This window comes from Plasmodium chabaudi (assembly GCF_900002335.3).
Source record: "Plasmodium chabaudi chabaudi strain AS genome assembly, chromosome: 13".
NCBI classification, from domain to species: domain Eukaryota; phylum Apicomplexa; class Aconoidasida; order Haemosporida; family Plasmodiidae; genus Plasmodium; species Plasmodium chabaudi.
The window spans coordinates 303440-329287 of NC_030113.2; the positions used below are offsets into that span (position 1 = coordinate 303440).

General features: G+C 23.0%; 5 protein-coding genes across 6 annotated transcripts; 3 read left to right on the forward strand and 2 right to left on the reverse strand.

Annotated features, from left to right (window-relative positions):
- Window positions 1-1635: 1635 nt before the first annotated feature.
- PCHAS_1307300 lies at window positions 1636-9116 on the forward strand (the record flags this gene model as incomplete). Of its 2 annotated transcripts, none has more annotated exons than XM_016799095.1 (6): window positions 1636-1752; window positions 1834-1881; window positions 4315-4616; window positions 4837-5226; window positions 5374-7666; window positions 7824-9116. In XM_016799095.1, 6 exons carry the CDS (start codon window positions 1636-1638, stop codon window positions 9114-9116), a joined length of 4443 nt encoding a protein of 1480 aa, XP_016654434.1. The 2 variants fall into 2 exon arrangements, with proteins under 2 accessions (XP_016654434.1, XP_016654435.1); XM_016799096.1 differs by lacking the exons at window positions 4315-4616; window positions 4837-5226; window positions 5374-7666; window positions 7824-9116 and adding exons at window positions 2294-2524; window positions 2659-3000; window positions 3142-3406; window positions 3573-3925.
- A 325-nt stretch (window positions 9117-9441) lies between these two features.
- PCHAS_1307500 (zinc finger protein, putative) lies at window positions 9442-13268 on the reverse strand (the record flags this gene model as incomplete). The annotated part of the gene is made up of 2 exons (XM_016799097.1): window positions 9442-9675; window positions 9843-13268. The coding sequence occupies 2 exons, from the start codon at window positions 13266-13268 to the stop codon at window positions 9442-9444; spliced, it is 3660 nt and encodes a 1219-aa protein (XP_016654436.1).
- A 3131-nt stretch (window positions 13269-16399) lies between these two features.
- PCHAS_1307600 (allantoicase, putative) lies at window positions 16400-17836 on the forward strand (the record flags this gene model as incomplete). Its single annotated transcript, XM_729246.2, has 1 exon — window positions 16400-17836. The coding sequence occupies one exon, from the start codon at window positions 16400-16402 to the stop codon at window positions 17834-17836; it is 1437 nt and encodes a 478-aa protein (XP_734339.2).
- A 1120-nt stretch (window positions 17837-18956) lies between these two features.
- On the forward strand, window positions 18957-22354 carry PCHAS_1307700 (protein SOC3, putative; the record flags this gene model as incomplete). Its single annotated transcript, XM_016799098.1, has 17 exons — window positions 18957-19013; window positions 19182-19298; window positions 19388-19453; window positions 19600-19701; window positions 19809-19903; window positions 20014-20068; window positions 20248-20336; window positions 20503-20698; window positions 20788-20889; window positions 20974-21063; window positions 21172-21227; window positions 21427-21520; window positions 21641-21736; window positions 21840-21872; window positions 21963-22027; window positions 22192-22232; window positions 22320-22354. 17 exons carry the CDS (start codon window positions 18957-18959, stop codon window positions 22352-22354), a joined length of 1389 nt encoding a protein of 462 aa, XP_016654437.1.
- A 306-nt stretch (window positions 22355-22660) lies between these two features.
- Window positions 22661-24664, reverse strand: PCHAS_1307800 (AP-3 complex subunit mu, putative; the record flags this gene model as incomplete). The annotated part of the gene is made up of 1 exon (XM_732976.2): window positions 22661-24664. The coding sequence occupies one exon, from the start codon at window positions 24662-24664 to the stop codon at window positions 22661-22663; it is 2004 nt and encodes a 667-aa protein (XP_738069.2).
- Window positions 24665-25848: the final 1184 nt, after the last annotated feature.

Below are 25848 nucleotides of genomic sequence, written 5' to 3' on the forward strand. Positions count from 1 at the left end.
CATAAGTAGCTTCTCATATAAATGTACACAAACAAAAAAAAAACTATATATTTTTTTTTATTCATTTGCATATTTTTAAAAAAAATAAAAATACGTCCATTTGTACTTATTTTTTTTGTTGAGACATTTATCATTTCAAGTATTTAAAAATTTGTAAATATATTTTGGAATTTATAAAAGCATATTTTATAAATAAAAGGTTTAAAATTAATTAAAATTGTCTATATGCCAAAGTTCGCAAATTAAAAAAAATTACGTATAATATTTTTTTATTAAAGCTAGCTAAAATGAGTAGTTGCATTGCTTATATTTTTTTTATCGTCTCAATATATTTTTCGCTATTTTCCCAATTTGTCACACATTGTTATTTTTATTTTATAAAATAAAACTCTACAGAGGTTAATAATATATTGCATATTTAAAATTTTAAGATTATAAAAATGTGAAAAATTGTCCTAAACATATAATATGCAAATAATGATACATGTGGAAAATACCACTTATATAAGAATATCATGCAAGTGTAAATATTTTTTTGCCTTTTTCAAACCACTCTTATCGCTCATTCCTGTTGTTAGAATAAAAATACATTCTGACATATATACACAAGAAATAACCTTTATCTCTTTGTATTTCTATATATCCTATAATAATTTAATGATGCGTTTTAAAAAATCAAATAATTAAAATAAGAAAACTATAACTTTAAAGTTAAACCTTTTAAATTACATAAAATAAAGGATTAAAAATATCTTTTCCATTCTACTTAAATATATGCATATGTGCAAGCTGAAAACATTTTGTATGCATTTTTTATAGATATGGAAATTCGAATGTATTCCTTTCAAATCGCTTTTTTTAATCCGTTCTTTTAAATTAATTTTTTTTTTACGCCATTATAAATATATATACAAATTGAACAAGTTACATGCATATTTTTAACTCAATAATTTTTCATTAAATTGATTTATTATTATTTTTTTCTTAAATTCGTTAATTTTTTTATTGTGTTTTTCTGTTTTTTATTATCCTTCTTCTTGGAATAACTATTGAATACTTCTACATCTGATTACCTGGTTTCGTTATTATTTCTTTTTTATTTTAATCCAAATAATGTAATTTATGTTAAGGTTGAATTTTACATTTGATGGAATAAAATAAAAAGAACAAATGAAATAAAAAATATAAAACTTTTTTAAAATTAATCTACAACAAACAAAATTAACATAAATTTATAATATATAAAAATGAATGATACACCAAAATATATTTATATATCATATCGAAAGGTTTATCTTTAAATGCCTAGCGTTGTATATAAATTATGTTTTCTTGTTTAACCACATTCTCTCATAGTGCCATACACATACTCCAAAACACATATACACAATTAGGAAGCATATATGGCAACTTGTTTAAAGCACTCATAAATATGTATTACAAATAAACATTTATGTTTTGCATTTCAAATGAATATACATTAATATTATATAAGCATTCCTATTTTGGAATCCACGTCAATACATATAGATAGAAAGAGCAAGAAGATATAGGGCAAGAACAAAATACACAACCCTTGTGACAAAACAAATTATTTTGACTACATTTTTAGTGGTCATTAAAAATAAGCGAAAAATGAAAAAAATAAATGAAATTATTTTATCTTTTTTATTCGCGTTACATTTTGTAAACTGTCTTAAAAGCAACTTTAGGAAAAATGCCTATATCCTCCACTCCCCCAATTGGACAAATGTAAAATAAATAAAATATTTTCGCACATCCATAATCATTTATATATCCATACATTACATAATTATTTCACTTATTTTATAGGATTCCAAAACCCGTTTCAGAAGATGGAATAGCCAACAGAATAATAATGTACTGATAAAAATTAAAAAATAATATAAATATAATGCATGATTTCATTTTAATATATTATGTAATTTAAATGAAACATATAAAAGTCAAATACTTACTTTGTTTATGTATATATGGTGTAAACTAATTTTGTGGGAATAATTTTATCCGTAGTATTCTGCATACTCTTTTCATTTGAATGCTTGTTTTATAATGTTGTATTTGTGTATATATACATTTTGAATAAAAAAAAAGAAAATACAAATGAATTAAAAGAAATAATAAATGAAGTATACAGAATGAAAAAGATAAAAATAAAATAAAACATATATTGCATATAATACTTACTATTTAATGCTATATAACTAAGTATATTTCAAATTTCTTTCTATTAAAATGCATTGAATATTTAAATTGAAAACGACTAAATTAGAATTCCAGCAATTTAATTGAAGACAACAAATCAATTGAAGACTTATATAACGAAAACATCTCAAGCCAAAATAACCTAAAAAATTTCTCCAAAGACATACATGGTAACATATATATTGATACAAATAGACGTGAACGGCGGATAAAAAGAAATAAACACTTGCTAGCATTATACAATAATAATAATATAAAGGCATCAAATTTCATTTATCCACTATTCATCCATGAAGAGGTATTTAAAAATAAAAATAAAAAAAAAGTGAAAATGTATGCATCTGTATTTTGTTTTCCTATATATGTCCAAAATTATTGCAAAACTTTTCCATCTACTTATTTTTAAATAACTGCATATTTCAATGTTAATAGGATATCGAAAAGAAGGAAACAAAGCTAGAAGGAATATACACATTTAACTTTGAAGGGATAGTAAAGGAAATAGAAGAATGCTTAAGATTAAACATCCATCATTTCATGTTTTTTCCAGTTGTAAGGGAAGAAAATAAATCTGTATATTGCGAAGAATGTTATAATGAGAATAGTTATTTTTGTAAAACGATAACTAAAATAAAAGATAAATTTTCAAATGATGTTATAATTTATGCTGACGTAGCTCTCGACCCTTATAATATTTATGGGCATGATGGAATATATGATAATAAAAACCAAGAAATTATAAATGATATAAGTGTTCATACCCTTGTTAAACAGGTAATACTATAATTTTAAATTACAATCATTTACCATGGTTATATAAATATATTTTTTTATATATACCAAAATAAATTGTTTTTCACACACACTTATGCAAAGTATATAAATTCCTTTTTATCTTTTTAATCATGATTTTAGTCCCTTTGTTTGGCAAAATCGGGAGCTGATGTTTTATGCCCAAGTGATTCAATGGATAATAGAATTGAACTTATTAGAAAAAATTTGGATTATTGTAATTTCAGAAATGTTTTAATTTTATCATACACATGTAAATACGCATCAACCCTTTATAAGCCATTTAGATATATTTTAAGTGCTAATTTATCAAAAAATTTTATTAAAAATAAGCAGTCATATCAACACAATTTTAACAATTACATTGATCTTAACAATGTAGATAAACGTAATAAGAAAATCTTTCAATATATGTACATAAATATGTGAATTTATATTTTATAAATTGACTTAACTACCATGCTCTTCTTTATAATGCATACACACATGCACAGCAAATCAATTTCTTCTCGTTTTTTATAAATATATTTATATTTTTTTACATCCCTTTGCAGATATAAAAGAAGGAGCAGATATTATAATGGTCAAACCGTCTTTGTTTTACTTAGATGTTATAAGAGAAATAAAAAAAAGGATTGGGGATAATATAAATGTGCCCATAGCTGTTTATAATGTTTCTGGAGAATATATGATGATTAAAAGTTATGTAAAATATTTGAATGAAAATGAAAATTACGAAAATGAAATTCTTACAGAATTATTCAAAAGTTATTTGAGAGCTGGAGCAAATATAATTATTACATATTTTGCTAAGCAATATGGATTATATATCAAAAATTTATATGAAAAAAAAATTCCTATTGAAGATAATAATAGCAATAATTTTAATGTAGAACTAACTTTATAGTTATTAAACAAACATATTTTAACACACTATGTAATAATAGAATTTTTAAATTGTTTCAAGAAATGTCGTTCTTCAATATAAAATCAATTTAAATCATTTGTGCAACTTCAATCATTTGTATTAGTATATTTTTTTATTTTCATATTTTTTGATTATCTTTCATTTGTATTACCACAAAAAATAGTTCAATTTTTATCTCATAAATAAATAATAAATTTTTTATAACACACTCTTAAAAATACTACACTTATGTATTAAAAAAAAATGTGCATATATATATATATGTCTATTGGTACAACAAGAATTGTACTACTTATCATTTTTATTAATTTGTGACATATTCATGTTCATTTCACACATTTATACATTTTCTGATCCCAATTTTACAGATTCAAGATTTGTATCAAGATGATGATTTGATAAAATGTGAGTTGCCAAATAAATTAAGTAGTATAATATACAAAAAACGAAAAAATAAAAACAAAAAGATGTATATATTAAATAATGAAGATCATGTTATATTACCTTCCAATCCAATTTCGGAAGAGTATAAACATTGTATAAATCCAATTGATTTTAATTATGAAGAATTACATGTATATATGGAGGTAAATACTGGAAGTGTTAATGAAAAAAAAAATCAGCAAGGTATTAGTCACCTATGTGAGCATGTATCTTATATGGGTTCAAAGTAAGAATCATTCAACACTCATTATTTATATAAATTGGTTTTTTATATACTCTGTTTTATGCTAATACATTTGCGTTAAATATATTTATGAATGCAAATGTGCATATCCTATACCCATTACTAATATAATTAATAACCCATTTGCCAATGGTTAAACATGCTTATTATTCAATTTAATCGTTTTTTCTAATCATCTTTATATGCACATTATCATTTGCAGGAAAAGAAAAGATATCATAGATAAAAATATCCGAACAAACGCATATACCGATTTTCATCATATCGTTTTTTATATAAGTGTGAGCTTAAACAACGAAATATATAAAGAGAACTCTTTAAGTGATTTCAAATATGATAATTTTATAAAAAATATTAAAGAAGACGATATTGAAAATTATGACATATATACAGTCGACGAATTTAATTATAAGCATAGTATTTTATCTCAGTGTCTTGATGTTATGGTGGATGTTTTATCGGGGAGAGACCAATTTAATAAGGAAAGAATAACAAAAGAAAAAAAAGCCATATTCTCTGAATACAGTATTATAAATACTGTAGAATATAAAGTTAACTCCGATATTATAAAAACATTGCATAGAGAAAACAGGTACATATTTTCTCCCCTTCATAATTATTCTCATTTATATAGTATTCCCCACGAGTTATTTACCAATGTTTTCTTTACCTTTCACTGGCATTAATCCTTTATGTTTTTGTTTTTAAACTTATAATTTATTTTATTTTTTTTTAATAGGCTATCTCATAGACTCCCAATTGGAAAACTAGAATTACTAAAACGTTATGAAGAAAAAGACGTAAAGGAATATTTCAATTTATTTTTTAGACCCGAGAATGTAAATTTATATGTTTATGGGGATGTAAATGCTGATATTGCACAAAAAATTATAAACAGCAAATTTAATAATATAAAATGTACCGATTTAAAAAAAACGGATATAGAATATTTGAATATTTTAAACGATAAAAATACACTCCGATCAAAAAATAAAAATTTACCTGCTGTTGTTCATATGTATGGTGCAACACCAAAAAACACAAGCAACGCAATTTCTTATGATAAGTTAATTGACACACATAATAATAATCAACAAAATTCATGTAATGATAAAGAAGTTCCACAATTCATATCAGAAGATACTCCTAAGATGGGCGAATTGATAGATGATAATATTGCCGATCTTGTAAAATTTAAGAATCTAAAGAAAGAAAACAAAAATGATATTGCTACCGAATTAAAATTCCGATCTTATTTACAAAATAAATATGCCGTAAATTTGGAAGAAGAAAAATCATTAAACAAACCATTAGAAAATAATTTCAAAACTCAATTTGAAATATTTAAATATTCGCTAAATAATGCTAATATAAATATTTTATTAAAAGAAGAAATAAAAAGTATTAGATCTATGGAAGACTTTAAAATATCCATAATAAAAGACATCATATTTTACTGCTTATCATTTAGATTTAATATACATAGAAATGATTTATTTAATAATATTGATATAAATGAATATACAAATATAAATGAAGGTGCCACTATTAGAACAATAGAAATAAAAACAAATCCTCAATCTATTCATAAAAGTATAAATGGTCTATATAAATTTATAAAAAGTCTGATTATTTATGGATTTTCAACAGGAGAAATCGAAAATTATAAAATTAATGAGATTGATTTTGATAACATAGACGAACAAAATGCAGAAAAAAATAATACTACAGATACTACCCATAATAGTAGTAGTAATGATGGTGAAAAAGGCACATCTTCTACATCACAAAATATGAAATTAGGTCATCCTGAAACTTGCACTGACCAAAATGATGAATATATTTTAGATACTAAAATGAATGAAATATATACTGATGAAATTCAAAAAATAATTGACTACAATTCATGTAACAATATATATATGAATGAAAAAAGAGAAAAAAAATTGAAAAAACATATTTTTGAAAATATTACAATTGAAGAAATAAATAATTTTGCTAAAAATTATTTTCAATATTTATTTAATATATTTAATGAAGATACTTCATTAAAACCTAATTGTGTTATTGTTCATGTTCCTAATGCCAATTTTAATGATTTAAACAAAAATGATATTAAAGAATATTTTTATAATAATATATATTCAGATGAACAAATACCTAATTATTCAATAAATATCCAAAAACAGTTATTATCTCCCCAATATATATATCAAAATATTACACAAAATTTACATAAATCAAAATATATCGATCTACTCCATCAAAAACCAAAAGACTCGTCAATTTTTAATTACATACTAAAACAAATTAAACAGGTAGAAAAACCTCATGAAATTCATAATACAAATTGCATATTAAAAAATCTAAACACTGAACCTAATTTTGACCTATTTAAAGAATGCTATAATATCCACAACAATGATAACAAAAAAATAGACCCAATAAACGAATTAAATAATAATGAACTTCCAAAAAGCGAAAATACTAATAATGTTGTCCAGAATATCGAAACCGAAAATGAATATCCTCATGAGGATGTTAAATTGCTGAATTTGAAAAATTATGTATTATCAAATAAAGGTAAAAAAGAAATAGAAAATTATCAACTATTAAATGGTATTAAAGTCAATTTATATAAAACACAAATTGATAAGAAATACGTTTATTTAAGACTCATAATCCCACATAACGATATATTACGAAAAAAATCAAACAAGCTTCAAAACAAAACCAGTAGCTTCGATTTATTATTTTCTATTATATGCTTATTTGAAGGAGGTGAAATTGAAAATATAAGCCGAGAAAATGTTGAAATACATTGCAGCAATAAAAGCATAAACATATACATAGATATAAACGATGAATATTTTTACATCGATATATATACATATAATAAACACGAAAATATTAATTCCGCATTTTCTATTTTAAATAATATTATATTACAAACGAAAATCGAGCCTTCATCTCTACCGAGAGTTGTTGATAAATTAAAAAAAGACTTTTTCGAGTACAAAAACAATTTACAGGTAATTAATACATACACAGAATAAAACCTCGCTTCCCATTTTGTTATTCTTTGCATTGGTTTCATGCTTCATTCTGTTGTATTCATTGTATTATGCCTCCTAAACATCAAATAAATATGTTCACATTTATATCCCTTTTTCTTCTCTTCATTTACAGTCATTTTTATTAGGACAAACGATTTATTACCTATCTGATGGCGCAATAGGAAATCAAAACTTTGACATTCAGGATGTGGAAAAAATTACCTTTGAAACTGTTCAGAGTGTATTAAATAATTTATTCACTGATTTATCATTATTTGAATTAACAATTGTTGGAGACATTTCTAACGTAATTCATTATTATATTCTTCACTACTTGGGTACTTTAAAAAATAGAAATATGGAAGCATATAAAAATTTTAAAGATACAGAACAATTGAAGAATAGTATGCCATTAGAAAAAAATGCACCGTTACAGCAAAGCACCCCAAATAATAATTTTGAAACGGCCCACATTTCTAATAACCTTATAAACAGAAAAAGTGAAAACGAAAACAATTTATTAGAGGAATATAATTTACTATGCCCATTTAAAAACTATGAAGACAAATTAAAAGATGATACATATGTATATATAAAAGAAAAAGAAGAACACGCTGTTTTTTTATTAATAGGAAAAAGTGCAAATAACTTTGGATTTTTGCCAAATGGTGTACATATATCATTATATTTAATTCAATATTTAAAGAAATTATTACATCAAAGGGAAAATGAACACCAAAAAAAAACAGATGACGAAAAGAATAATAAAAATATGGATACAACTATGATCGATTCCGAACTTGAATCTATATCTAAACATATAAATCTCAAAGATTATGAAGGAGAAAGCTTCCAAGAAATTATTAACAACAAAGCAAAATTATATACAAACCCATTATTTTTTAGTATAGTATCCTATATTATTCAATATATATTGAATAGCAAATTTTTTCATCATTTAAGAGAAAAAAAAGAATTAACATATGATTCATCATTTGAATTTATAAATTATGAAAAATATTTTGCTGGATTTTTTACATTATTAGTTCAAACAAATCCACAAGATTTAAATATAGTGAAAAAAGAAGTTTTATCAGCTTTTCATGAATTTACAAAAAATTATTATAATTATTCTGACTATTTAATACATAATGCTAAATTATCATATTTAAATAAAAAAAATAAAGATTTAAAATACTTCATTGATAAAATATCTGGTATGATGTTAACACATTTTCCATTAAAATATAAAAATAAAGATTTATTAAAAGACAATATTATATTAAATAAAATTCAAAAAATAGACATACTTTTAGTTTTATTCATACTATTTAATCAAAAAAAAAACTATCATATATCTTATGGAATATCCGCTCCAGAAAATTTGTGGATCAACTTGTACAAAAATATAAATAAATTGGGATAATAATCTATTATCGATATTTTCCCAATTTTAAAAAAATTATATAAAAAACATAAAAAAATGAAAAAAAAACCTCAAAATAATTAAATACCCTTTTTGAAACTGTCAATGGCTCAATCTGTGTCAAATACATGTGTATATATGCGTCCATGCATATACACATATATGCATTTTTTTTTTCATATTTTAAAATTTATGTTAACTTGCACTTCTTTATTTGTTTAAGTTCATTTTTTTTTCTCATGTTTATATTTTTGTATCATAAATTTTGTATCTTTGTTTTTTTTTGTTTATTTGTTTTCGTAACTAAATTGAGGACCCTAACTCACTAACTGTCACATATAGAATAACACAAATCTAAAATTTCCTTAAAATTTGTAGTGCTAAATAATATATTATAATCAACATTATCATTAGTACAATTTTCCATCGCTAATTTATCAAGCTTTATAATTTCCTTCACAATATTTCCATAGCTCGTTTCTATTTCTTCGTTATAATTCCATTTAATGGGTGCGTAATACCTTGGCGATTCTAAGTTTTTCAACATCCATGTGAAAAGCTGCAAAAGGTTCAAAAAATGAATAGATCATTCAATAAATATATACTATATACATATACACCATGTCAATTATAACGAACCCATGAAAAGGCCAAACAGAAGACAAAAATGCATAACAATTGAAATTACAAGACAAGACAAGACAAGACAATTCATAATGTATTTACCTTCTGGGAGACATCCATAAAGAACATATTTTCGTTGGTAGCCTTCCGAATAAGCATTTTGTTATTTTTAATATTATTTATAAATGTATTTAAATTGTTATCGTAAACTCCTAAATTGTAAATTTGAAATATATAAATAGATATTTCTCTCAATATTTCACCAAACAAAACTATTACTTTTTGATATAATAATGGATTGTCATTCATTTGAATATTTACATTTTTCTCATGTACATAAAATATATAATGATATATAATCGAGTTAATAAATAAATCTAAGCATAAAGTTAATGTGTGTATGCTAATTTTTTTATTATTTGTTATTATGCTACTATGTATTCCATCAATTTCATCATGAATTGTATAAAATATAAATCTAATACTGTCGTTTAAATCTTTATGAGGCACATTTATTAAATCATTTATTAATTTTTCTATATATACAAATATATACTCCTTTATCTTTTTTAATGTAAAAAATTCTTCTTTTTCGCTATCATTTACTTCTACATTTCCAATATTAGAAGCATCACTTTGTTTTTTCATTTCACCATTTTCTGTTTCGTTACCCATATTATCCTGTTTAAAATAATCATCTTGATTATCCATAATTATGTCAGTGTTTTTTACCTCTCCACCATTAGTAACTCTCTTAATTTCATCAACAGCGGTATCGATTGTTAGGCGTTTTTTCTGGGCTTCTTCATCCATATTATTTTCCTTCACACTTTCTCCATCTATATCCTTAGTATTTTCATCATATGCTGTATCATTAATAGAGTCGAATTTTCCACTGCTTTTTCGTTCATTTTTCAAATCTACATATCCTTCAGGTAATTTCATGTCATCATTTTTTACATTCAAGGATTTTTTTTTATGCTCTATATAATCCTCATACATTTTGTTATCATTATCATTCATAATTTTATCTTTAACATAAATCAAAATATTATTTTCATTTTTCTGTACATCGGAAAAACACATATTTATATATCTATCAATACATGCAGACAATTTAAAACCCTGAATAGATAGCAATGTAACAACATTATCAAGAAGTTTAGTCACCTTCATTTTAGCATCATAATTAATATTTTTATTTAACAATGTATATATTTCATGTTTAATTACATGTTTTGTAAAATCTTCTAAACTATCATAATAATTTGAAATGTTTAAAAAAGAACAAAATATACCCAAATTGTTAAAGTTATTTGTTGCTTTTAATATATGAATAATATTTATATATTTATAATTTAACAACTGCTTCCACAAATCTTTATATATATAACTGTTTTTTAAATTTGTTGTTTTTGCTTGTATACCTAGTTTATTTTTAAATAATGAAAATAATAAATTTGCATTTATAATTTTGTCACTAGCTAGTGAAAAGGTTCTTATAGAGTATTCTTTTTTTATTTTATCAATTTCTTTTATCTCTTCTTTTTCTAAACTATATTTTATTTCCCCATTGTTCAAACTTGAAAATATTGTATTTTTATCTAATTCATTTAATAAGAGCAAATTTTTAGTGTCTTCTATATTGGTCATATGATAATCGAGGTCATTTATATTTCCCTGACCCAAATTATTAGAAGTATACTTTTCATTAGTGCATATTTCTTTGTCTGGATCATTTTCTTTCGAAATTAATTTTGAATATTTAACATTTTCATCTTCGTTTCCCTTACCAATTTTATTATCATCATATAAAGTAAAATAATTATTTTTTTGATCAAATATGCTATTGAAATTACACAATGATGTGAGTTTATTTTTTTCTTCTTTATTTGTTTTTAAGTTGGCACCATTAATAGGAGCACCACTTAATAGACCGACATTATAAAAGGAATCTTCATAAATAGACAAGCTTGAATTGATGTTAATTTTTTGAAATACCCAATCAGGTATATATTTGAATAAATTAGATTCTCGAGTTTTGGAATTTAAAAATTGAGTTAATAATTCATGCTTTTTTTGATATAATATAAAATCAGATAAATTCAATGATAATTTTGCATGGAAAAAAAAAGCTTCCATCCATTCTATTATTAACATTTCAGATAATACTGACCTTTTTAATGCCATTAAAAAATTTATTTTTTTTTTTTTTATTTTTTTTAATTCACTCATTATATATTCATATAAAGTATCTATTTTTTTTTGTAATGATGAATAGTTAGAATATATTTCAGACAATAATTTATGTTTTTTTTTTAATAAATTTAATACCCTTACTTTACGATTTTCAATATTTATATCACTTAAAGATTTTTTTTGGTTTGATAAAATATATGCTTCTTTTATATTTATAATTGGATGGTTTCTATAACTACCTTTAGAATGATTTCCTATTAATAAACAATTTGAACACAAACTACAAAAGCATTTCATGCAAATTGTTTCAACTAATTCACTAGGATGATATGGGCATTTACCAAATTGAAAAGGAGATTCAGATATATGTATTCTTTTATGGTTTTTTAAAATTATATTTTTCTCATGATGTTTAATATCACAAATATCACATAAATGTACCTTATCATTATAACAATAATAAAGGGCATTGTTAATTGAACAACTTTCACAAATTGGTATACTTATATCTACTCTTAAACACTTGAATTCGAACTTAATTAATAATAATGGCAATAATTGCTCTGAATTTTTAACTTTATATAAATAACTATATTGTAATCCATTTTTACAACTATTACTACTACATGTTGTAATCATTCCATCCATTAATCCAGACTTAGAAATATCATATTCTGAATTGTTATTACCATTTGAATAATATTTCTGTTTGTTTTTTTTTTCAAAATCTTCCTTTTTTTTATCATAATACAAACTTCTTTCTATTGCAATAGAATCATAATTATCAGGTATTTTATTATTATCTATATCTGTATAATTTGTTTTATTTAATAATAATGTCTTGTTGGGTATTAATTTAAATAAATAAACTTGGAATATCCCATTTGCATTTTGTTCAAAACCTTGTGGATAATTTGTATTCCCAATTATATAATTATATTTTTTTAACTCATCAAAATGTTTCGTGAAATATTCACCTATACGCTCACTTGCATCATTTATTTCATTTGTATTCATTATACTGTATAATATATTGCTCTTTAAATGCTTACTTACTTTTTCAAATTCTTTTTCATATTCTTCATTTACTAATCTATACGCCTTTAAAACATTTATGTTACTACTAAAAAAACATGTTTTCAACATGTATTCATATTTCATAATCATATTATAATCCGTAATTTCACGCACCTCGAAATTTTCTCGAAAAATATTTTTATTTTCATTTTTGTCTAATTTCTTTTTAGCTACTATCCGATTATAAACGCTCTCAAAATTTTCCCTCGGGAAATCGTTCCCTACCGTTTTATTCGTGTTTGTTGTTTCCATATCTATCGCAAAAAAAGTATAACACGCGTATCAATAGTAATAATAACACCGTTTACCAATTTTTTGATAACACTCTATTTGCTCAAACAAAAAATTCCTCAAATCAAACACCTTTTATTTCGATCAATACAGGTATATGTCTATATATGGCTGAAAAGTGGTATTACACTATTTACTATTTATTTATTTTATATCTTTATGTGGCTGACTTTAAAGACATTTTTTCAATTTCCTCTTCATCTATCTTTCGTATATTCGATTTGACTTTTTTCTTCAACCAAACATATTTAGTAAAGCAAATTATGCTATAATACAAAACAGACCAAACACACAAAAAAATAAAATAAACAAACAGTGCCGCCTTAAATTAAATAGACACAAATCAGAAAAAATACAAATTTTTTGCAGCACTTTTTCTCAAAAATATAAAAAATTATTATGAAATAAAATCGCATAAACACAAATACATATACAATTTTTTGACCACACACTTTTTACAAATAAAAATAAAGATACAAATCAGACCTCCTGATTTGATACAATACATCCATCACAAAAAAAATAATAAAATACTTTTTAGTTAAGCATCGTTTTTATTTCTCAAATTTTGTATTGCCTTATAAATAAATAATAACATATTCAATCAAAAAAATATATTTGTTCTAAATTTATCAGAGGCAATAACCCTCTTATTTATGCCATGCATAATTCAAAAAATCAGTATAAGGGGAATAAATAAAAATTAATGAATAAACTATAATACCATTTGTCCCCAATCTTTATAAAAAAAAAATTTAATATATAACAATAATTTCATGCTTAAAGCAATAATTATGATTTTCCATATATTTTTACAACATTTTAATAAAATTTTATATACACATATGAAGTAAAGGTGTGTATTCTCCTGATGACGTTTGAAATGTATTATATTTTTTGTATATTTATACTTTTTTTATTTTCCATTTTAAGAATAATATGTGTATGTATTTCATTTGTGTGTGTTTATACATTTTAAAAATTGGAAAAATACACGTATATTTTTTTTTATATATTTATTTTAAACACACCTTTTATTAAACCTATATTTTTTTATTTTATCATTTATATGTTCCATTTTTGTGTATCCAAAAAGGATAAAGAAAAATTGACTTAATAGCAAAATGCATATGATATTCGCCTTTCCCCACAATTCTCTATAATTATTTTTTATTTTTGTTTCCTTTGTAAATATTATCATATGCATATTTTCTTATGTTTAATTTTAATAACACAAACCTTTTTATTTTACAAAGCATTGTTCCTTATACCTCTTTTTAAATGAAAATTTACATTTTTATTATAATTATTTCCATTTTATTTTTCTCTTTTTTATTTTGCTTATTCATTGTGAATACTATATTTTACACATGCACACACTCACACATACACACATATAAAATATAAAATAAATTCGCAATAAATGTTATAATTTTTACTATTATCATCAAACTTATTCTTTTAAGTAAAAAATATTTTTTTAAAAGTCAAAAATAAACAAAGCTTGATAGTTTCTCCATCTTTATACATGTTTTATTGTTCATGTATTTGCGTAAACACAGTTTATAAATGCATTCTATGAATATTATTTTGCCGTCCTTTTAAATAATATAATAGGGTATTTTATACATACCATATTACTCTTTGCATATCATCGAATTAGTTCGATTTGCCACAAATCCAAATAAAATAATAAACTTAATAATATAAGCAATATTTAAATAAATAGTAATAACTAGTGCGATTGGAAATGATAATACATTATATAATAATTAAATTAATGTGAATATATAAAATAAGTTGCCACACACAATAGCTATTATAATCCTTATAAGCACATCCATTTCTATATATGAATACAACGTGTATATACCAATTATAGTTATGTTTTACTATAGGCATTTATACAACATTTTGCAACTTTCCGGTTGATAAGTATTTATAGATATAACAATAATTCCTTTTTTTACAAAATTGTGATACCATTATAATCTACTTAGAATTTTGAAATATATGCAATTATGATTATTATCCTTTAGCTATAAATCCCCATTAAATTGGGATAATCAGCTCAATATAATAGCTATAATAATTAAGCCTAAATAAAATTAATTTTTATAGATACTTTAACTTTTGCCATTACAGTTATTTATTATATATAACTTTTGAAAAATTATGATAAAATATCTTAGTTCTTATCTTCATAATTATTACAGGTTAAATTTTTTTTTTTTAAATTAAATATTCATTAAATCTTTGACATAGTTATATTTTTATTTATTAACGCATATACTCAGATCATTTAGACCTATGCATAAAATTTGCATGTATATAATGCCATATAAATTTTAGTGTAAGCCCACAATACATAATATTCCATAACTGTATATAAATATATATATGAATTACCGCATTTACGTCTACATTTTATTAAATACATATTTATACACAGAATATTATTAATCTAATAATTCGTAAAGTGTTAACGCTTCCAATTTTTAATACGATTCTAGTTGAAAAAAAAATGACAATCATTATTCATGCATTTTTCACTCTATTTATATCGAAAATATTAAAATAAAAAATATTTATTTTATTTCATAACATTTTATCTTATATTTAATATTTATTAACCTACATTCCCATATTTGCGATAATACAAAATAAGTAATTCGCTTATATGGTATTTTATTCTTTCCAGCTAAATATTATATAATCATTTATCAACTAAACACTTAAAAAATTTATGTAGCAATGCGCACATTCATTATTTATATTTACATTTAATGTATATATGCTTATAGCAATTCGTGTGTTCATACCTATATATATCTATGTATAAGTATATATGTGCAAGTGTGTGTGTGTGCTTATTTATTAATATATTCGTTTGTTTAGTTATGTACTGATTTATCTCATTTATTCATTCGTTTACTAGCATTTTTCATTCATACGAGCTTTACAACTTTTAAGCTATTGCTCGATATGTGATATGTTATTGAAAATAAAAGTAATACTCATAGCACGGGAAGAAAAAACTGTATTTAATAAAACAAATTATAATAAAATACTAAATAAGCAGAAAAAAAACAATGAGTGAACAAAGCCAAAGTGAGGACGAACAAAATATAATAATCGAAAATAATACCAATAATACAAAAAAAAGAAAAATAAGTGATGTTGAAGAAGATGATGAAAGCAGCGATAGTAATGAACATATATATATACCCAAAAAAAAACGACGAAGAAAAATATTAACAATTTTTAATGATTTATTTAGTTGGATTATAAATAAAAATGTGAAAAATCCATCTAAAGAAATTGAAAATATAAATGATGTAAATTTTCTCGATTTTAATAATGTCTTGTCAAAAAACTTCGGAGCAAAAGTTTTATTTGTTACTGATGAATCAATTAGTAAATCAGAAAATTTAATTATCGAAGATAAAGCAGGATGGGTTACTAGAAGAAGAAGAGATGTAGGGCATGAATGGCTAATATTTAAGTTAAAATATCCAAGCATTATATATGGAATAGAATTAAATTTTGAAAATATGGATGAAGATATATGCCCCCACTTATCAATAGAAGTTGTAGAAAATCCCTGTATCGATGACATAATAAAAGACGAGGAATCAATTATTAATGAAACTGATAATAAGGATGTTAAGGCAGTAAAAAGAAAAAGTTATAACTTTCTAGAATCATATAAAATCGATAAATCGATATCTGATTTGTTAGAAAATCAAAATACCCCATGGGTTGAATTATTACAAGCAGACTGTGTCGATTTTTTAAAACAATGTAATAAAAAAAAAATATATTTTTTTAAAATTAATGATCAATCTTTAATTAAACCATGGACACACATAAGAATTAATTTATATCCAGATGGAGGAATAAATAAAATTAACTTTTATGGTGAATTTGTTTCTTTATTTAAAAAACATACTATTGCATCAAAACAAAAAATATTTCTAAATAAACCAGAAAATGGTTGCACATTATTATATTACCAATGTGATGACATATATAAAGGCCATCCAAAAAATATTATTGATTCATATAAAACGGATGGGTTTTGTACAAAAAGATTATTTAATAGACCACCCATAATCTTAAGAACATTAACATATAATTCAATTAAAAATTTTGCTATTTTTAAGTTTGGAGTTAGAGGAGTAATTGAAAATTTTACAATTGATATTGGAAATTATAAGCATGATCATCCTGAAACAGTACAGATCTATTTATTAGATTGTATCGATTTACTTACTTTAGATTTGTTAGAACAAAAAAAAATATTTGAAGACGATGAAAAATTGGTGAAAAAAAAAATTGATTGGTTTCAATTACCTCCTTGTAAAATTAATACAGGCCAAAAAAAAACATTTTATAATTTTAATTTATTAGAATATAATTTTACTGATATTGAAAGAACAGCTACACATTTTAAAATTTCAATTCATCCAGATGGCGGAATATCACAAGTTAATATTATAGGTACAGTCTTATCAATCCCCTCTTAAGAGACTGTATTTTTTTTTTTTTTTACTTTTTTTAGTTTTACATTTATGAAGATATTATTCGATTCTACACGAAATTGGCAAAATATGGTCAGTATTTTCGTGCATAGAATAGCTCCGCTATTTGAAATATAGAAATATTATTCATTTACACATATATTTGTATATGTGGCAAATTGAAAGCTTATTTGTGCAAAAAATAAATAATGAGAAGAGAAAGAAGCTGCACCAATTAAACACTCATAAGTATGAGAACAATCATTATAGAAAAAGTTATCAAATATGAATAATTCCATTAAAAATGTTCTTAATTTTTTTTTTATACCTTAGGACAGTCTTAACAATTATGTATGTAATATAAAACCTTTTAAGAATTAATACAATTTTTTTAGTACTTAAAACATTTTCTTTTTCGTTCTCTATCTTTATCTACAATCTTCTTTCCCCCATTTTTTATTTTTTTTTACAAGTCTATATATATTTTAATTCATTCGCTCATGTCTCCATACAATGAAACATTCGTTTTTTTTTAAACTCAAAATTAAAAAAAATATTTTTTTTGTCACATTTAAAACGTAAGCATATTGCGATAAAATCGCTTCTCTAAAAATCAAACATTTCAAGCATGCATATATCATTTTTTTCTCCATATTATTATTTCTTATTGCACCATATATATCTACTAATTCGTAAGTCCTTATATATAAACTTAATTATTCTCTTCAAGTGTGCAAAATATGGCATGTTTTTATTATATTCATATAGTACACACAAAAATTTTCAATATATTTTGTGGAAAAACGGATATCCCGGCGCATATATAGGCTCATGCTTTTCATTATTATCCCATATAAATGCCTAATCTTTATATTTTCCTATTGTCTATTTTTTTAATAAAATATAGTGATATAAAATAAGAAAAATATACTGTCATTACTGATAAAGCATAATCAAATTATTAAATCCTTTTAACAGTATTATTACGCATTCTTATATTTTTTTCAAATATAAAATTTCAATATATATATAATTTTCGAGTTTTTTGCTGCATATTCCTTTTTTAACACCTTATTTATACTAATTGAATAAAATGAATAGAAAATATAATTGAAATTAATTAAAAATGAAAAACCAAAACGACAAATTAGATAACCTAAAGGACTTAGCACCATTTTATAAGGTGAAATATTAAATAGTTATATATAATCAAAAATGGCTCCAAAAAAATATGTACATGCATCACACTGCTAGTCATTTGTAACATTAAGTATTGTTACACCTTTTTTCGTAATCAAAATATTTTCAGACATAAGCTTATTTTTAATTTATTTTATATTTCTCACTTTAGAAAGACAATGAAAAGTTTAGTGAAAATACAGAGGATATTGTATATTCTGTCAAAAAAAAATTCAATGTTATAAAAGAAAAAGGAGAAAGCACATTTAACGAATATGAAAATACTAAGGTAAACACTTTAATGTACGTTACAAAATAACACTCAAAAAAAATGACAATGAAAAAAGACAAAATATAACTTTATTCATTATTATGTAGAAAAATCTGGAGCTTCTAAACCGAGAGCAAAAGCTTAACAAAATATCTCTAGGACATCAAAAAAATGTAAAAGAAAATGCATCGACATATATATATTCATATATTTATAAATCTTCACCAACAATTTACATACCCAATAATTTGATAAAAAATAATGATGAAAATAGAATGACCAAACACATACTCACTTTTATTTTCATAACTAAAAAAAGGAATATGAAGATCTAAAGTCGAAAAATGAAGGAATATTGACCAAATTTGAAAATCTCAAACATTCAAAATATACTTATCAAGTAATGCTCCAACGAATTAAGGTATCGAACAAATAAAAAGTTAAATCATAACAATAATGGAAATCACAAAATGATTTCTTATTCGCCCATAAATTCACATCACATTTTCCTTTACCCCATTATAACAGAAAGAAAAAAAAATGTTGTATTTTTATTTAAACTCTCTAGAGAGAACCGTAAAAAGTTTAAAAAATAGTGAAAAACAACACCAGAATATTATTCAGTAAAAAACATAAAATCAATTAAATGAGATTATATGAATTATGAAACATCATACATTTTAATATATTTTTTTGTCTATCTCTATATATTTATTCTTTCTTATTTTACCAGAAAAATCACATCAGAAAATAAAAATTTAAGAAAATCTATTGAAGATAAAAAAATGGTAATATAACGATTTTGTTTTACGTATTAGAAAAATGACACATTTACATGATGACGTAATTATGATGATATTCCTCCTTTTGTGCATTGCTTAATATCAAAATAATAAAAATACAAGGTTAATAAAATAACTACTATATATTAACTATTATATGCATATCAATTCGCTACTTAATGAAGGAAATTATTCAAGCTAAAAATAAAAATGAGGACATACTAAAATATATGAATGTCAACAAAGAACATAGTAATATATTAAGAATAAGAAGGTATGAAAATATTACTATCCACGATTTTATTATTTTTTTATTTGCTTCTTCTTATTATATTCCTTAATAGTAGTGTCTATTTTTGTTCTGGTTATCCTAACATAAATAAAACAAGTTCAAATGGAAAGTGAACTATTTTATTATCATTGCTGTTATATCTTTATAGAGAAATGATCAATGAATACAAAAACAATAAATTAAATAATGCAGACATAAGCTTAATGATACAAGAAAAAAGAAAATTCAAAAAACTTTTAATTTATTATTTATTATATAATAATTACTTAAAATTAAGCGCCTCGAGTATTTTCGAAAATGCAAGCAACATATATTCTACAATATCAAAAATGAGAGAAGCAACAGTAAAATAATAATAAAAAAAAATATATTATAAAAAATATTCACATTCAAAACTATATCAATTATTAATTTTTCCACATTTTATTTAAAGGGTGTTACGGATATATATGATATTAATCAGAAGTTTTTAGACATCGAAAATAAACAAAACTTGTTACAAAAAGAAGAAGCATTATCCCAAAAAAAACTTGAAGTAAAAAAAAATATATATTATCACATTTTTATTTTCATAGCATTATGATGATTACATTTTTATTTTATCTTTACCCCCCTATAGGATGCTATTAAAGAATATATCTCTCTGAATAATGAGATAATAAATACATTTTCAGAAGATAAGGATATAATAAAGGAAAAAATTCTTTATGTAAAAAGAGAATAATACAATTTCTATATCTGCCAACGCATTACACCATATTGTTATTGATTATTTATTTTCACTTTATTATTCTGTATTTATTTATATTTATTTTAGGAAAAGGAAAAGGTGTCCGATGATATATATGATCTTTATAAACTTGTTTTCGCAAGGTATTATCTTTAAAAATAAATATTATAATAAAACGTATCTCATTCCCCATTCACCAACAAATATTTATGTGCATACATGTGTGTATAGCAATGAATCAGATTCATTCGTTTCTAATACATTTATTATTTGCTACACCCTTTTTATATTATCTTTCTTTTTTCCTCTACCTAATTTGATCATAATAATAATTCTATTCAGTGAAAAGGAACTAGAAGATGTTAACATAAAATTGGATAAAATTCAAAAATTCTTAGAAAACCAAAATAAATACTTTTATTCAATAAATATGGAGGTACCTATATTTATATAACAATATTTATAAATATGCCAAAACACGTTTATTCGTATTCATGCATATTAACTACTGACTATATAAGCACATAATATAAACATTTTCTTTCGCAATTTTTAGGATAAAATTGAATTCAACTCTAATGAAGATATGCTGCAATATATCAAGAACCTGCAAAGTGTCTTAGAGAAACTTATGATGATAACCCAGAAAAACGTAAAAAAAATATAACAGATACCATTATTTTATAATAATTACATAAATATGTTCAATTCAACATATTAATATTTTTTCCCTTTTTCCAACCATCCCAATATAGAGAGAGAATGGAAATATTAGCAGATCCTACAAGGTATGAATATGATATACACATATTCAAACAAAGAATATTAAAAAATTGAAAGTAATTATGTATGTATTTATTATTTTATCATTGTTGCAGTCTTTGGAATTTTTGGAAATTATCAATTTGTACAAAAATGTAGATTTTCATAAAAACATGTGCAGGTAAATTATTTAATAAATACATATAATACAAAAAAATAATCAGTATGAGCAAGTGATGGGAAATAAACACATAAAATTGGTTTATTATGAAGTAAATTTTCACTTCATTGCTTTTTAGTGATGCATATACACACATCCATATATTTATTCTTCAATTTTTGCAGAGTTAATGATGCTCAAGATCTTGAAAACACCATAAAACTCGGTACAAATAAATTGACTCTCTGTTTTTGCCCTTCTAATATCTTATACAATATAAATATATTTTTCCCTTTTTTCATAAACTTAATAGAATCGAAAATAATAGCAAAAAAGCCCCATTACTGAAATGTGAAAATCTGAAACAGATTTGAAAAAGAATCAAACAAAATTAAAAAATAATTAAAAAAAGTTAAAATAATAATAGAAAGTTGAATCGTCTACATGCGATTATAATCCAATAGGTGAATGACATTATTTAATTATTTGTAAAATATGATTTACAATTTGAGTTTAATTTGTTAAGGGAATCCCCAATTGAGTCCCCATAGCATCTGACTATATTTCACAATTTCATCCATAAAATGTGATTAAAAGTCATATGAAAATAATATATTGTTTTATTTTACACTTATTGAATATCTTTTATATTTTTCATATCCTAAATTCCAAATTATTGAAATATGTACTGTATCGACACCCTTTACGTATATCTAAATTCTTGGACTCGAGAATTTCAATTTTTTCAATTTTTTTTCCTGAAATTGAGATTCCATTAACTTTTAAACTAGCATATGCAACAAAATTTAAGGATGAATAAATCATTTGACCATCATTATTATAAGAATTTTCGCTATAGCTATATGGGTAGTTTGCGCTCAATTCATCTTTATAATGGTTCTCATTTAGTATATCCAATGTATTATTACTTTTATAAATATTATTACTATTTTTTATATGCAATGATATGTTTGCTGATATTGTAGTATTAGTACCTACAACATTTTCGATATACCAAAATATACAATTATTTTTATCATTATAATTTAATTTCCCTATTGTAATATTTGAATTAACTGAACTTATAATATTATGTACTGGAATTTTAATAAGAATGTTTTCATAACTGTTTAGCAATAAATTGCTGTTTTTTTTTTTTTTTATATTATTTAAAATCACATTAATTTTCATTTTATACATATTTTCTGTTGGCACATAAATGACATTCCCTTTCACATTTATAGGAAGTCTGCATCGCTCATTATTATAGTCTAATAAAAATCTGCTCTCAATATTTTCATTCTTCATTACACCATCATTTTGTCTTTCATCATTTTCACTACTCATTTCACCAGATGTTAATACATTATTATCTTCCTTATCAGAATTTTCATCATTTCTATATGAATAACCTTTATCCATGTTATCGATATTATTATTTTTGGTGTTTTGCCTATTCTCATCACAATTGCTATTTTGGATTTTATCATTAGGTGAATTCTCAGGTTTTCCAAAATCGATGCTATCCATACTTGAAGTTTTTAAATTCAAAACATCAGTTAATTGATCTTGAGAATTATGAAAACGGTTTATACTAGTGTCATCTTTGGTACTACCAATTTTATTATTATTTATTAATGAGGCATGCTCAAAATATTGCATAACTGTATATTCCTCGTTTAATGGAACAAAATAAATAGCATTTTGTTCGTTGGTTGTTTTATTTTTTTTAAATAATTTAGTCCAATTAACAGTAAAATGAAGATGACATTTTTTTAAGTCAATTTTATGATTAAAAAATAATTTAACAACGGGTATTCCACTAATTGTACAATTTATAATAACATCCCCTTGAATAGAATAATGTATTATTTTATTAAACTTATTCATAATACAAAAAACATTTTCAATTACATCAACATATATTTCATTTGTTGAATAATATACATTACTTGGACGCCAATAAATGTGCATAGAATCTGTTGAATTTATACATAACCCATTACTATAACTATAATTTATATTATTCTCATTTGTATTATTACCAATAAAATTTGTCTTATTGTTAGCATTATTTCCAATACTATTTATATAATCACTATTTGCGCTATTATTGATAATACTACTACTTCCACTTGTTATCATATTGTATATATTATTAGGTATTGAAGGTAATTTCAATGCTTCATTTAAAATACTTGAATCATTTTTTACTAACGATTTTAATATACCGTTTACAAATAGACTAGGTTTCCCTTCTTGTGTTAAATTTTCATTTATCAAAAAATTAATCACCGAATAATTATGTAAAAATATATTTTCATTTAATTTATTGACATTAAAATATGCCTTTATATTTTTAATTATCTCTTGTATTATTTCAACAATTAAAATTGGATTGTTTTCATCCCTTTTTACTGCAACGAAATATATATCATCTTTTATAATCAAATATATAAAATTATTTTTATACATTTTTTTCATAAAATTATTATTATTTTCATTATTTAAAACTATAAAATAATTATTTAACTCCTTTTTCTTATTTATTATTATATCTTCTATATCACTTTCTAATATATTTATTTCAATATCATTTCCAAAAACATGTTCTATTAGTAGCCTCCCCTCGCCGGTGTATATGAAAAGCCCATCCATTGTTTCCTTTGCTGTGAACTTTTATATTTTTCCTGCATATGAACCATGTAAATGAGGGTGTATGTATTCCTTCACTCTTGCATTATATATATCTCAATTCGAAATACTTTTGTTTTGAGAAATATAGAAAGTGCTGCAATGAAATAAATTAACTAATGCCTTGATCACCCTAATCAAGCAAATTAAATTAATCGAATGATAGTAAATATAATAAATAAACTGGCCGATGGCATAAATATTCACAAATTTTCAATCCTAATCATGCAATAATTATAAAAAATGAAAAAAACGAAAAAAAAAATTTAAATAGGAAAAAAAATAATTTTATTTATATTATTTTTTTTCTATGAAAAAGAAAATTGTCGGGAAAATAAGCGTATTATATAGAGCATTTCAAACATCAAACAAATATGCATATATTCATTGATACATTATTATATATACGAGATAAAAATAACATGTTTCAATAAGACATTGTTGTATCCCTATTTATTATATTTATGCGTTGTATGCAGATTTTCTATGAATCATATTTATTACAAATATACGTGATAAAAAATGGTGTTTATGTGACAATATTCTATATTAAAAAAATACACATATTTAAATAGCCAATAATTCAAACAAAATTAATTTTTTTTTCAAATCATTAGAATAATTAAGATAAATTTAAACTTTTTTAAAGAACACTTTCTTCCATAATATAATACATATGTATGTGACTGTAATATAATATCACTATTGTTACACTATATATAATTTGTATTTTTTTTTTTAATTTTTTAATCTATAATGCTACTTGTTAATTGTACCATACATTCGTTTCTTTTTTCTTTTTCTTTTTTCATTCACATTTTTCCCATTCTCAATAATCCATAAATGTGCTTTTTTCTTATTACGGTTTTTCTTTAATTATTTTTATGCCTACATCATTCATACATCTGTTTTCAAATTGAAAAAAAATATATGCATATAAATTACATACATATTTTATATATTATAATATGTGCTTCACTTTATGTTTCTTTTTAATAATTGTTTGACTATAATAAATGGCTACTTGTTCATGTAAACTTATCATTGCATATATAACTAAGAATGTGGTGTAATATTAATGAGATATTTTCAAAAAATTAAGATGCCATAAAAATGCTCTCAATACTAATGTAATGAATAATACAATT